General features: G+C 38.5%; 1 protein-coding gene across 1 annotated transcript in view; it reads right to left on the bottom strand.

Moving 5' to 3' along the window:
* The window catches only part of marchf4a (membrane-associated ring finger (C3HC4) 4a), a 102212-nt gene extending 97120 nt beyond the window's left edge, over positions 1–5092 (bottom strand). The window contains exon 1 of the mRNA XM_067441500.1: positions 2985–5092. Within this exon, the coding sequence (XP_067297601.1) occupies positions 2985–3437 (453 nt within the window). The 5' untranslated portion in view covers positions 3438–5092. The remainder of the gene's footprint in view (positions 1–2984) is intronic.
* Positions 5093–13859: the final 8767 nt, after the last annotated feature.

Genomic DNA, 13859 nt, shown 5'->3' with positions numbered 1-13859 from the left:
ACAGACCATTATTCTAAAGTGTTACCTGTTTTTCTTACTTAATATTTTTGTCTTGTTTCTAGTCAAAATATCAAAAACTTCTTACATTAACAAAAATTTGCTAGACAAGTAAAAATGATTGTCTTGTTTTGGGGGAAAAATAACTCAAAATGAAGAGAGTTCTTGCTTAAAATAAGCTAAATAATTTGCCAATGAAGTAAGCTAATAATCATGTTTTCTATTTGAATTAAGATTATTTTTCTTATTTTAAGCAAAAACTCTAGCCTGCCAAGCCATAGACAGGGCTCAATCTGAGGGGCGGGATAAATGGTTGTCTTTCGAACTCCCTCTGCACATGATAGGATAGCGCTACCACCAACCAGAGCAACGAAGGTGAAGCAGAGCTTGTTGATAGATTAAACATTCACCGTATCCGGTCGGCTAAACTCCGAACACATCTTCCCTTTTTAAGAATGACTTCAGTGCCGTTCTTTGTTCTTTTCTCAAAAGAAAAGCTTGACTCCAAGTCTTCCAGAATCGCAGTCAAAGCTGATTCGAAAGACCGCCGCCGTTCGCCAGTTTCTGTGTTTATTAGACAACAGAAGCACGCAAACGCAACTTGGCCGTCGTCATTATGGCCCCGCCCGCCGACTCTATACACGATGTGATTGGCCCGTCCAGATTGTGAGGAATATAGCTCAGAAGGGTATTGAGAGTTCCTAGACCTAGACGACACTTGCGGGCAGATTAAATTTGCTGCCGCTAGGGTGCGTCTAGATTTCTAGGCTACAAAAACTCTTCATTTTGAGTTTTTTCTTCCCAAAGAGAACTACTTTTGCTTGTCTGGTAAATACTTCTTGTTTTAGGAATTTTTAGATGTTTGGACTACAAACAAGACAAAAATACTAAGTAAGAAAAGCATTTAGGCCGTGATCGTAGAATAAAGATTAAACTAAGTACAAAGCAAAAGAACCCAATTCACACAATTTAATAATGCTACAGTAAATTAATCATTTATAATCTTTCTGAGTCATATCCAATAACATGGTTGCCCAATTATTCTCTCTAATGAAGGTGAAATGATGTGGCTCCTCACAACAGGGTGTGAAAAAGAGTTTTGTGATGATTCTCTCCCTCTCCATTTCTTGTTTTCACACTGATTAAAACAAAACCTTAAGGGGTCCAGGACATTTTTTCCTCAGTTGTTTTGTTGGTGTGTGTGAAGGGGGGGGGGGGGGGGGGGGAAGCAAGAGGACAGTGGAGAAACTATTATTTCTTTTCTCAAGCATGTAATTGTTCCTGCATGTTCTGTGTACACGAAAGAAGGAACCTTCTCGCCGCCCTGTTGGCTTTAGGGGAACAGGAGACCTTCCTTATCTACTACTTGGCGTTCCCAAAGATAGAAAAAGTGAGAGACAGCTGGAGGAAGTCAAAGCATACAGTGGAGAGGAGAGCGAGAACGAGAGAGAGTGTGTGTCTGGATTGGAGACATATACACAGCTCAGTCAGAGCGGAGAGAATCTCCTCAGCCCCATCTGCTCTCTACACAGCTCTCATTACACTCACAGCCCCATCCATCAGCCCGCAGCCACACAGCTCTGCCACAGCCCACATTAATGGAAAGAGGAAAGAGATGTGGGGAAAGTGAAAAGGAAAAAGACAGGAAACAACTGAAAGAGAGAAAGATAGAAAGGGGGAGAGAAAGAGAAAATAATGTCACATGCATTTACAGGCTAAATCAGCCTGTGAAGAGGAAATATAAGTGATATTACTTACTAGGTTCGTATCTATTTCGCAATATATTAAGTCAAAACACACAAATGAAACAAGGGCAGTATTAAAGTGTCCGTTTGCTAGTCATAATGTTCTGCTTAATGGCTGTCAATCTTTGAGGAATGTTTTGTGTCCAAACCTTTGACCTTTCAGTCACGTGGTGCATTCCATTAGAAAACATCACCTTAGCTGTGCGGATAAATGCCACCGTCATAAAACCACTGAGGCAGAGCAACAGTCAGATTTATGGGGACAAATCACTTCGAGAACAGCAGCAATCATGCGGAATCTCACATACAGTACGCAGACACATTTGGATAACAAAATATCAAGTGTAATGGGAAAAAATCATGACCTTTTCACAGAACTATGCAGTGATATGAAGTCAGATTTTTTATCTATGAAGTAATTCAGTTCTTCTTCTCTGGAACTCAAAAAAGAAAGAAAGATATAGAAAATCTCTCTGTGCGTTTTTATTCTTTACTCGATGGAAGTCAGTGGGGTGCACTGTTGTTTGGACCCCACTGACTTTCATTGTTTGGACAAAAACAGTTCTTCAAAATATCTTATTTTGTGTTCTGCAGAAGAAAGAAAGTAATAGTTTTGAACCTAACAACATTTTCAATTTTGGGTGTACGTTACTATCCATTTAACTGTGAACATTTTCAACTAAGTGTCTACCAAGAAAACGTCCAAATGCATTTGCATTAGTTTTGAACAGTAACTGTTTTTTTTTTCATTTTAAAAACCTTTATGGAGATGGTTTGCTTTAAAATGTGCTTGTACTATGTTTTTTTTTTTTTTTTTTTTTTTTTTAAGTAAATGCTACTGGCTTGCTGTAATGCATTCACATTCATACATGAGTGAAGTGATGAGTGATGCGAGTAAAATGCATGTTACCTAAATACTTTTTGAGCTCACTGAATAGAGATATTCATGCTCTATAAATGTTCTTACAGTAATATTATAACAACATCATTGTTTTCATACATTTAGTGACACAATAATTGCTGCTCTACTTCAGTTTTCAGAGTGTCAGCGTAATGTTCTCGACAGTAATTGCACTGAAAGTGGTCTAAAAATGGCAATGAACTTATCACTTACAAGGCACCAGACTTTTTAAATTACAGAGTGTTTTATGTTTTAGTTTTTTGGATTGAGCAAATATGTGAATTAAACAGCCATACATCAATTCAGCCTTAGCCACAGCATGCACAAAGTGTAGTCCCTACCTGCTCTGGGCCCTGAAAACAGATCCGACACAACGGAGTCCTGACTCCACTGTCCGTGCAGCTGTTCAGAGACAACCTCTCGTCCAGCTTCTCCTTAGAGCAATCCTCAGATGAGCTGCAACAGTCCAGCGTCCTCGGCGGATCCAAAGCGCTGTGAGTCCAGTCTTCGGGCCCTCGTGTGTCCAAAGCCTCACCTGTTACCGGCTGATAATGTCCGTTGGCTAAAGAGTGGCTCTCCGTGGCGCTGCTCGTCGCATTGCCCTCCGCGTTTAGTTCGTTCATGGGTGTGAAGGCAGGTGGCGATGCCGACGGTGCCGGTGGCCTGAGTAGGAAAACCTTCAGGTCACTGAACAAGACGCAACAGCGGCCTTTCTGCTTGCCCTGGCGGCGCAGCATCGGTCTGCGACTCAACAATCCCCAACACCATACAATGACACCGATAGCCAACAACATGTGCCCGTCTTATAAATAATGGAAAGGCGGTCTATGTTTTAAACGGCCTAAAAAGAGCTAGGGCTATCTGTTACTGGACTCCGGCAGGTCACATAACATAACTTACTGTTTGGTTTCCAGCGAGGAAGAATCACCTGGGCAGCCGGGTCAGTCTCGTGAGCAACACCGTTTTCTAGTCCCCCTCACCCCAAGTGACCGTTTGGATATAGAGAACGTGTTTATTTTCAACAGTTACTCTGAGAGCGATTGCTCGCGCCAGTGTTCCACTGAGAAGATGACGATTGTACGCACATGTTATAGTAGCTGTCAAAAGTGGTAAGGTGCAGTCGTTACCTTGAGGATCTGTTTAACACGCGTCTTGGTAACCTAATGTTTATTAAATGATAATAAACATAATTTTTACTTGGGCAAAACCAGTTCATGTAGACGCTGCCACGTGAAGCACGTGTTAGGTTACCTGACAAAACAGTTTACTGGGATTTTAAAATTGTAACCTACAGCAAATGGCCTTATATCCACAGACACATTTTTCACATAAACCTGCGGACAAGTACACCGGGAAAATGTCGGGGATTCCCGCGAACAGCCCATGACATATTCATTAAAGGAGGAAAACAGAAATGCAGGATATTCGTCAGCAGAGCCAAACAAATGGCAGCCTTGGTTTTTCTAATAATTAAACAAGTCTACCACACACACACACACATACTGGACCAGCCATGAAATATTCATTTCGGTTCTACAATTCACATTATCCGCGATCATTAACCATCTTCCAAAAGATGCGAATAGCTGACTACCGTGTAATCGTGTAAATGTGAACGCAAAGTGTCTTGCGTTCAAAGAAATCCAGCCCCAATCTTGACAATTAGCCAGCAATTGTCCTTTCCGATCATCTCATGTTTCAGGTCCGACCGTTTACAAATGCATCCCGCACAAGTCCCCTTCTGAAATATATAAGGTGCCAACGTCTTGTTAGTAGCCTACAGGGCAGCCTATCTCCTTAAACACCCAACCCTTGTTGCAAAAAACCCCAGGCAGTTTCGACTACTGTCCCGTGTGATGTCAGACATGTCTCTCGAAAATCAGTCCTGAAAAGAAGCAGATTCGCGGTCAACGAAGAGGAAATGTTTTTGCCATCCACAGTCCGTCGTTTTGTCATCTGCTCTATAGCCTTTCCTTTGAATTAAAACACCGAAGCGGCTCCTGTTCGGTCATCCAAAGCTTTGCGGTTCATGCGACGAAATGCGCGGTGGAGCTCTAACGCGAGTTGTTTATGATGGTTATCAGTAAAGCCGGAGGATGCTCGCTCTCGCTGCGGTTTCAGCACCATGTTGCCTGGGACAGCTCCCAGGCGCGGGCCCGTCTCTCCTCGAGAGTGTGATGCGAGCAAAAGGGGGCGAGCTCACTACTAACCGAACGAATGTAATCACGTCCTTAAAATGTGTGCTACGTAATCAGTGAAGTCATTACTCTCGTCTATGGGATTCAAATAGGTTTTGAAATTAGAAGTTTTTCTAATGCGATCCTGCATGTGGAGACCGTTCTTGTAGTCTGCTTTCCTCGTCTATCCTACGAGCCACAAACAGATTTGGTTTCAGCCCTCATGAGAGACCTGCTCACAAGCACATGTTTCTAGGTCAGTGTTACCACCAGCGTTCCTCTGAGACGCTGAACCCGCTGAACTCCACCAGAAGATATCAAGTAGCTAGACTATTGTGTGCGGACATTTCCTGAACTTTAAGTCCTGCTGCATGGGATTTTCCAGCATAAAGCCTCTGTATAAGAGATGACAGGAATCAGTCGTTGGAATGATTTGGTCTGATTGCAGCCTGAGATTGCAGCTCTGAGTCTGCACGTGAAAAAAAGAAAGAAAAAACACGTTGAAAAACGCACAGAAAAACTGGCGGCTGTGTTTTGTCAGAGCATAAATAGTGTTATTAAAGTGTTATTAAATGACGACTAAAGTTTACAGTTACAGCCATTTATGCCATTCAATTATATAATGCTAATTTACCAACCTATCTGAGCTATGCAATTGTACTGGCTGTAAAATGTGGTGTAACAGATGGCCACACGAATCATAATTGAAGTTAATCATAATTGGTCTTTCCAGCAACTGTAATTAAGAACACACACCTGATTAACCATCTTTGGAGGGGCTCTTTGGAGAGGCACATTTTAAACAATTCTTTGTAGTACAATTTAATCAGTCTTTCAAAGAACGGCTGTGAACCGCAACCTAGTTAATAGATTATTTTTCCGTTAAAATAACTAACATTGTTTACACGGACAGCACTGTAAATGTTTTGTCAGATGCATTGGTATATTAATATATACATACTCATATCTGTGTACTAGACTAGTAAACTTGTACGTGTACTATTTAAGTACTGCTTGGGACTAAAGTCATGTAAATAAAATTATATGTTTAAAGGGTTAGTTTACCCAAAAATTAAAATTATTTCATTAATTACACTGTAAAAAATTATTTAGAAAAAAAGTTATCTGGTTGCCTTAAAATTTTGAGTTCATTGGAATTAAAATTTTGAGTTAATACAATGAATTTTTTTTTGAGATTTGACAACCTTTATTAAAATATTATTAAAATATTTTGTAAGCACATTTGGGTAATTGTGTGTGTTTTATTTCTGATGATGCAGTGAAACATGCCAAATAGTGCTATTTTCATGATTTATCACATTTTTTATGTGGTTCAAATACAATTTTGAGTTTCTATTTATTAAACAAATTGCCTTCATTGTATTAACTCAAATGTTAATACAAAAAACTTAAAATTTTAAGGCAACCAGGTTACTTACTTTTTTAAGTTAAACCAACAAAAAACAAAAAAAATTTGTGTGTGTGTGTGTACTCACCCTCATGCCGTTGGAAACCTGTAACACCTTCATTCATCTTCAGAACACAAATGAAGATATTTTTGTTGAAATCTGATGTCTGAGAAAGGGTTCAGAAAGGCCTCTATTGGCATTCAGTACATTTACACTCACAAGACCCATAAAAGGCACTACAAACGTTGTTACACTGTTGGGTTTTGTTGGTTTAACTTAAAAAAGTAAGTAACCTGGTTGTCTTAAAATTTTGAGTTCATTAAAATGAAAAAATTGAGTTGATACAAGGAAGGAACTTTGTCTAATAAATTGAAACTCAACCGACGAGAATAGTTTTTGGGCGCAAAAAAAAAATCTAAATAATGACTTTATCTGCCAAGTTATTGTCTTCCGTGTAGGTCTCGGACGTGAACTCACATGATAGCGGTGCTCCTCCTCTTCTGGGTCATGTATCTGAACGGCGGCTCTGCATCATATTCTCGCGCATGCGTCGAGTTCACGTCGATAACTTGGTGGATAAAGTCGTTATTCTGATTTTTGTGCACTCAATAACTATTTTCGTCGCATTGTAAAATAATTGTACAGCCACTGTAGTGAGATGGACATTGTATCGATGTTTTTAGTGCCTTTTATGGGTCTTGTGAGTGTAAATGTACTGAATGCCAATAAAGGCCTTTCTGAAGCCTTTCTCAGACATCAGATTTCAACAAAAATATCTTCATTTGTGCTCTGAAGATGAACGAAGGTCTTACGGGTGTCCAACGACAAGAGGATGAGTAATTAATGAAATAATTTTCATTTTTGTGTGAACTAACCCTTTGAGTGTATATTGTAACAAGTCCACTGGAGGTAAGGTTTCAGAATCCAAGTGCAGTTTTATTTTCAAAAAGCAAAAATCACAAACAAAACAAAGACTTGCTTGGCAAAACAATAAACTTGGCTTAACTTAACTTGACATGAAAAGAACGGGCACTCACCAACAGCGGGTTTACACATTCAATATCAGACAAAGGGTGCATCTCAATAGAGCTCCCTAGTTCAGTAGTCAGGGCACAGATCAGGGAGTCAGCCCACTGATTTATGTACTGATCAGTGCCCTGACTACTGAACTAGGGAGATGATTGAGACACATGCCAAGACACAAGGCAAACATGAAGGCTTAAATACACATTGTGGGCGCTTCTCAATATCGCTCCTCGTTACCTCGCTCCTCCATCCTCCATCCTATGACCTGGAAACCGATGGAGCTCAGCCATCTTGTAGGAGATCTCAATTCTGAGGAGGCGAGGATGGATGAGCGAGGAGGCTTCCTGAGGAGTCATGAGCAATGATACACAGGTGTATCCTTTGCGGAATTGTTTTATCTACTAAACGTCATGCACACATTAATTCTCCTCCCCCTTCACATCGCGCCACAGTTTATTCATTATTAGTATGTTTATGTACAAGACACAAATGTTTGTCAAATAACAACATCTGACAAATAGAGAAACAAATAGGAACTATAGGCCTACTATACAATGAATAAAAAGCAGTTAATAACTGGCATAACTGGTAGTATTAATTAAAATATGGACAAATATGGTATTTTGTGGAGGCTGAAGCAATATAAATAGTTATCTATAATATTTAAGAATCCCGACTAAATCCAGCGGTGCAGAGTCATCATTAACTGACGACGCTTTGAAGTGATGTTAAAGAGAGCGAGTATATAATTTCATTTGATTCAATTACTCCGTCCTTCGGCCTTTTCCTCGCGTCCTTCCCTCGCATTCTGAAATGGTGGAGCGAAGGCGTGAGGAGAGGAAGCTAGGATGCACAAATAAGAATTGGGAAGTCAATGACAAGACAGGAACACATGGCAGGATCACATGAGGTCAAAGGAGTCACATGACAAAACCAAGAAGTGCATGGCAAAATAAGAAACATGACAGAACAGTAACAGTGAACATGGAAAATTTAAACACATGGAACATGAACCCAAAACACACTGTGTACTGTGGGATTGTGGGGTTCCTCTTCTGCAATTCCCACAGTAAATGCAGAGCAACAAAGCAGGAGGGCATGATCAATGTACTGGGCCAGAGTCCATGGCAAAGCGCTTTCAGGCATTAAATGAGTAAGGTGCTCATTAAGTACAAAATTAAAAATGTCCTTGAGCACCTTATTAAAATCTACCTAGCTAGAAAGTTCACAAAAGTCCACAACAAAATCTTCCAGGGGACGATTTCCCTGGCGTAAATGCAGGATGGCTACTGCTGGGTTAATTTTGGCAGTCTGGTAATCATTAACATAAGTCCACAGGAGGAGAAGCTTCAGAACCAAAGAGCAGTTCCGCTTTTAAAAAGTCAAGATCCCAAACATAAAACAAAGACTTGCTTGGCAAACCAATAAACCTGGCATGAATCAACTTGACTTAGACCAGCCAACAGTGTGTTACCATATTCAGTATCAGACTGAGGTACACAGCAAACATGAGGGCTTAAATATACACATGACTAATGACAAGAAAAGGGACACCTGTGAACAATGATGAACCAATAAACCAATGACAACATGACACAGGAACACATGACAGGATCACATGAGGGCACGGGAATCACATGACAATGGAACACATGACAAAACCAGGAAGTGCATAAGAAATGATAAACAGAGAAACGTAACAGTGAACATGATAAACAGAGAAACATGACAGTGATCGTCAGTCAGTCAATCAATCAATCAATCAGTCAATCAATCAATCAATCAATCAATCAATCAATCAATCAATCAATCAATGAACTTTATTTAGCGCTTTTACAATGATGATTGTTTCAAAGCAGCTTCACAGTGTAAAACATGTTTTAAACAAAAATTCGATTTTGCTGTACCAACCCGATCACACAGAAATGTGTGTATTAAATATTATTTAAACATGACATCATGTATTAATTCCCTAATAACATATTATATTAACTAATAATGTAAATTAATGCATTAATTACCACAATGGGTCAAAGCCATGCATTTAAACTTTCAGTTGTCTGCTTTAATTAATCATTAGCTAATGATTTATAAAGGTATCATAATGATATGAATTTACTTTTTGAGGCACATGACTATTGTACATAAAAAGTAGACTGAACGTATACTTTCTTATTTTTATTTAAAGTAAGTATACTAATACAAGGGAAATGCTGAAACCAATTTTTCAAAAAAAAAAAAAAAAATTCATTTTTAGAGTTTGAATGATTTTTCACATAAATTGGTATTTTGTTATAGATTAAAAATAACATCTTCTAATTTTACTAATTGTATTACAGCATAAAGAATGAATGAGAAATGCGCAGTACTGGAGCTTCAGCGGTGTCAGGGGTCATTCAGTGTTGAGTTTGTATGTTCTCTCTGTGTAACACATAACATACAGGACAGGTGAATTGGAGACTGTAAATTTGCCTGGAGGTGTGTGTGTGAATATGAATGTGTACGTGTGTCATCCCTGTGATGGACCAACCATTTGTTTTTCCATGTGTTTTGGATGGATGGATGTATAGCACTGTGAGGTTTCATGTCCTTTCTTTTTGTCGCTCTTATTTCCCCATGTGACTTCGTTGATACATGTTTCCAAACAAAATCACAATGTAGCCATCCCGATTTACCAAAACATGACTGAAAATAAATAAATAAATAAATAAATTACTATTGTAATATAGACTAAAAATTGGACACTTGGGCACTGGGTCTTCTTTGTAATTCATTGTGTTTTTTAATTCATTATATTGTAAATATTCTGCTTGGATTATAATTCCTGCAGAAATGCATGAGTTTGCCATCATTCTGAATCGAATGTGCTTTTTATCAGAAAGTCACATTTGAAAGCAGTGTTTTAGCATTCGAAAAATGTGCTGCAAATATATAGTATTTTTGGAGAAGATGAAGTATGAATGACACAAGTGTTCATGGATTTTGGGAAATGTGGTAATTGGATTCGTTTTGTGTGAAAGCATTGAAAATGTATTCACAGTTTGGTCCGTATAGATGAGAGGTAATACCAAGGTATTGTCCGTATAGACCACCCCTGAGCAATTCCAGTCCTGGAGGGCCACTGTCCTGCAGAGTTTAGCTCCAACCCTGATCAAACTCACCTCCCTGTAGCTTTCAAATCCTGAAGACATTGATTAGCTGGTTCAGATGTGTTTGATTAGGGTTGGAGCTAAACTCTGCAGGACAGTTGCCCTCCAGGACTGCAATTACCCACCCCTGGTATAGACTTTTGTTGAATGTGAAGAGTTTTGAACATGTGGCTTCAGTATTGCACTAAAACAAGTGGAATACATTAGGTTACACCAGCGAGTAATTTGAAGGGTACAATAAAAAATAGTTCCAGTAACAATTGCCTGTTATCACTTGGGTTATTGACAGAAAATCTGTATTAAATATTATACTGTCCAAATGACAAAATAAACACTTTGTTTAATAAAGGTAAATTCTACTTATCAAGAAAGCAAAAATATTGATTTGTGCTGCTGGGCAAAAACTGCCCAGCGGTGGGAAGTATAAAACTCCTTTACAAGTGAAGCTGAGAGAACTGAGGTAAATACACAGAATATATTGAGACATTTGTCTTGCTGAAACACTAACCATCCCTGGCAGACTGGCCTATATCTTTCACTGGCTGTGAGCCATTTCATTGTGATGTGAAGGAAAAATTAAACTTGGAAGTACTCAGCATTTCAGAGAAGTTCCTATTACTTATTATGTTTAAAACATACATTTGTGATTTAAAAATGTGGGTCTCAGGAATAAATCATTGCTTATATTATTTTAACAAATGGCACAGGAGTTTAAAATAAATTCATGCTTCATTGAATATCCCATGAAATTCCTGAGCTAACTGGCTTTTTTGTGTGCTTTGGGATACTACAGCTTTAGCAGATTTCACTGGAGTGATGGGTAAAGCCATCGTAATGAATGGCTTTGTGCATGTTCTGGGAGGAGTTGTGGCTGCTCACAGCCTCTTCCACACTCCTGTGAAGATAAGCCACGGAGACAGAAGAAGGTAAACCAGGGATAAAGAGCCACGCAAAGACCAAACCAAAGCTAAGAGAGCCAGTCGTGTGTGAAGCGATGGCCTTGTCTGACTGGCTGTTAATAGCAGAGAGAGAGAAGTTTACAACTGATTGACAGTGAGAACATTTCATGATTGAACAGAGAATAGTATGATAAACACCATATTAATATTTTGAATGTAAGAAGTCATTTGGAAGATACTTTTCGCTAATGCATTTTGCAAAGTAGCTCAGCCTAGATCTTTTTTTCTTTCTTTCAAGAACACCAGGAAAAGCCATGAACAGATGTTACCATTTTATTCAGACTTGTTACTTTTCCCATAAACCGTGTGCAGGTTATGAGTCAGTGTATTTTTTGTTAAATTGTAACATATTTAGATATTCGTCTAGTATGCACCAATATATTGAGTAAAACATTGAGTTTTTTAGTTGTTATAACACAAAAAGCATGAAATGAGTAATCTGCTGTTTGCAAATACTTCTGATATTATTTTTAAATAAAAGCTGCTTTATAGGTGAATATTTGATCATTTCCTATTGAAGATTTTGTAACATTGATGCTATTTGTTTTGTTTATTATTATAAAGTTATGAATTATAATGATCAATGAATTAAATAATAAAAAAACAGTGACAACTGATTTCTGTCCCAATTCTTGAAAAGAAAAAATTTCAAGGGATTACATCAAAGACTGTTTTTGCCATTAACACTGAGGGAGGGTGAGTTGTGTTAAAGCTTATTTTTAATAAATGTATGTAAGCAATTGCAAATACTTTTTCTATCTTCACTAATAATCATTGAGATAAATGTGACTGAACAATAAAGACACATATTCCTTTGTCATTGCAGCTTGGGAGAGTATCCCAGCTAAAGTGGTACCCAGCTGTGTGCACTGATGTGCGGACAGGTTTCTTTGACAAGCTGAGCTGGGAAGAAGAGAGACCCATTCAGCTGGAAAAGGTATTTTGAAGGAGGATTATCTCAGATCTAACCGAGGAGCTGCTCCACACATACATGTCCAGCACTAAACATGTACACACCAGAATATGTACACACAAATACACTTATTCTTAGGAGTACAAAAGCAGTCAGCTCTCAGAATTAAATGGTCTGTGCTGTATGGAACAGTTGGCTGATGTTTTTTACCCCCTCTAAATTCTTAAAGGAAAAGGTTTAAGTCCAGTCATGTGACTGAAAGATTTTTACATTTCTGTAGAAATTATGGTTCTCTTTCAGTTCTCTAAAGAAACCCACTTCTCAAAGAAGTGAAACATGGAACTGGATGTCTTTCCGTATCTTTATAGAATCAGAAATCAGAGCAGAGGGATATTCAGTTTCATGGTTTACTATTAAAATGTTGCTTAAATATCAAGATGCATGATGAAAAATAAATGTCCATGCTTACTTGCAAATCATGTCCATATTTTGTGTAATCCATTAGTCCAATCTGTTTACATGCTGCATACTTATTGAATTATTCATGTAGCATATTCAGAATAAACTAAGACACAGGCATTTTTTTTCCTGTACTGCAAAGGAATTGTTGAGAACACTTAAAAATGCAATGCATTTTGGTGCATTTGGAGTGTACGGCCGAGGTAGGCAAAGTACACAGCTCAATTACTAACAAAAGTAAAGTTAAAGTGAAAGTACTACTAGTCAAAATTTGTTACAAGTGAAAGTTCTAAAAACAGACTTTTACTTAAGTAGAAGTACAGACGTATTTGTTTTTAAAAGTACTTAAGTATCAAAAGTAAATGTCCTTTTTTATACCTTTAATGCATTATTTTATTATTGTTGCTTTGTTGTATAAATGCACATTATGACCATTGAAGTCCATTATGCCAGAATTAAATGGTCTGTGCTTTGTGGAACGGTCACTTTAAGGCCGAATGCACGGACCCTATACTCTGATACACATCCGATATTCTCCCAACTAGTGCTATAAATGCAGTCCATTTACCAATTATGAGAAATTTAGGTTAAAAAGTATTAGAGGTGTCCTCGACTAAGGGACACTTTTGAATCCGAATTTTCGAATCTTTCTATGGTCGACCGATAGTCGAATCTATGTGTGTGAATGGGTTGGAAGGGGCACGATACTAGTCTATTAATAAACTAAACCTAATAAACCTAAAAAAAATTTACCTACCTAGAGAGGAAAAGAGAACTTTGAGTGCGTTTACATGCATGTTCCTAAGCTGATTGTGCCTAAAGGCACACCGCACACGAAGATCAGCGCCGTGTCTCAGGATCTCACACCAGACGCGCGCATTATATACGTGCAAGCTCAATTTTGAATCGACTTCTGACAGAAGAGCTGCACAATCTTGTAGCACAGGGTGAAATCAGTATACATTAACGATTTGAGGGAAATATAAATTTAATATAAAACCTTGAAATGGCGCTCTGTGGCGCGGCAGGATTTTAAACAACTTCCTGAGTCGCCTCGGACAGGCACCGAATGCCACCACCAGTGGCACACAGTGTGTGTGTGTGTGTGTACACCATAGACTGTA

The sequence above is a fragment of the Pseudorasbora parva genome, chromosome 4 (genome assembly GCF_024679245.1).
Source record: "Pseudorasbora parva isolate DD20220531a chromosome 4, ASM2467924v1, whole genome shotgun sequence".
NCBI classification, from domain to species: domain Eukaryota; kingdom Metazoa; phylum Chordata; class Actinopteri; order Cypriniformes; family Gobionidae; genus Pseudorasbora; species Pseudorasbora parva.
The sequence above is the reverse complement of the archived record's forward strand: the minus strand, read 5'-3'. Positions and strand labels throughout refer to the sequence as shown.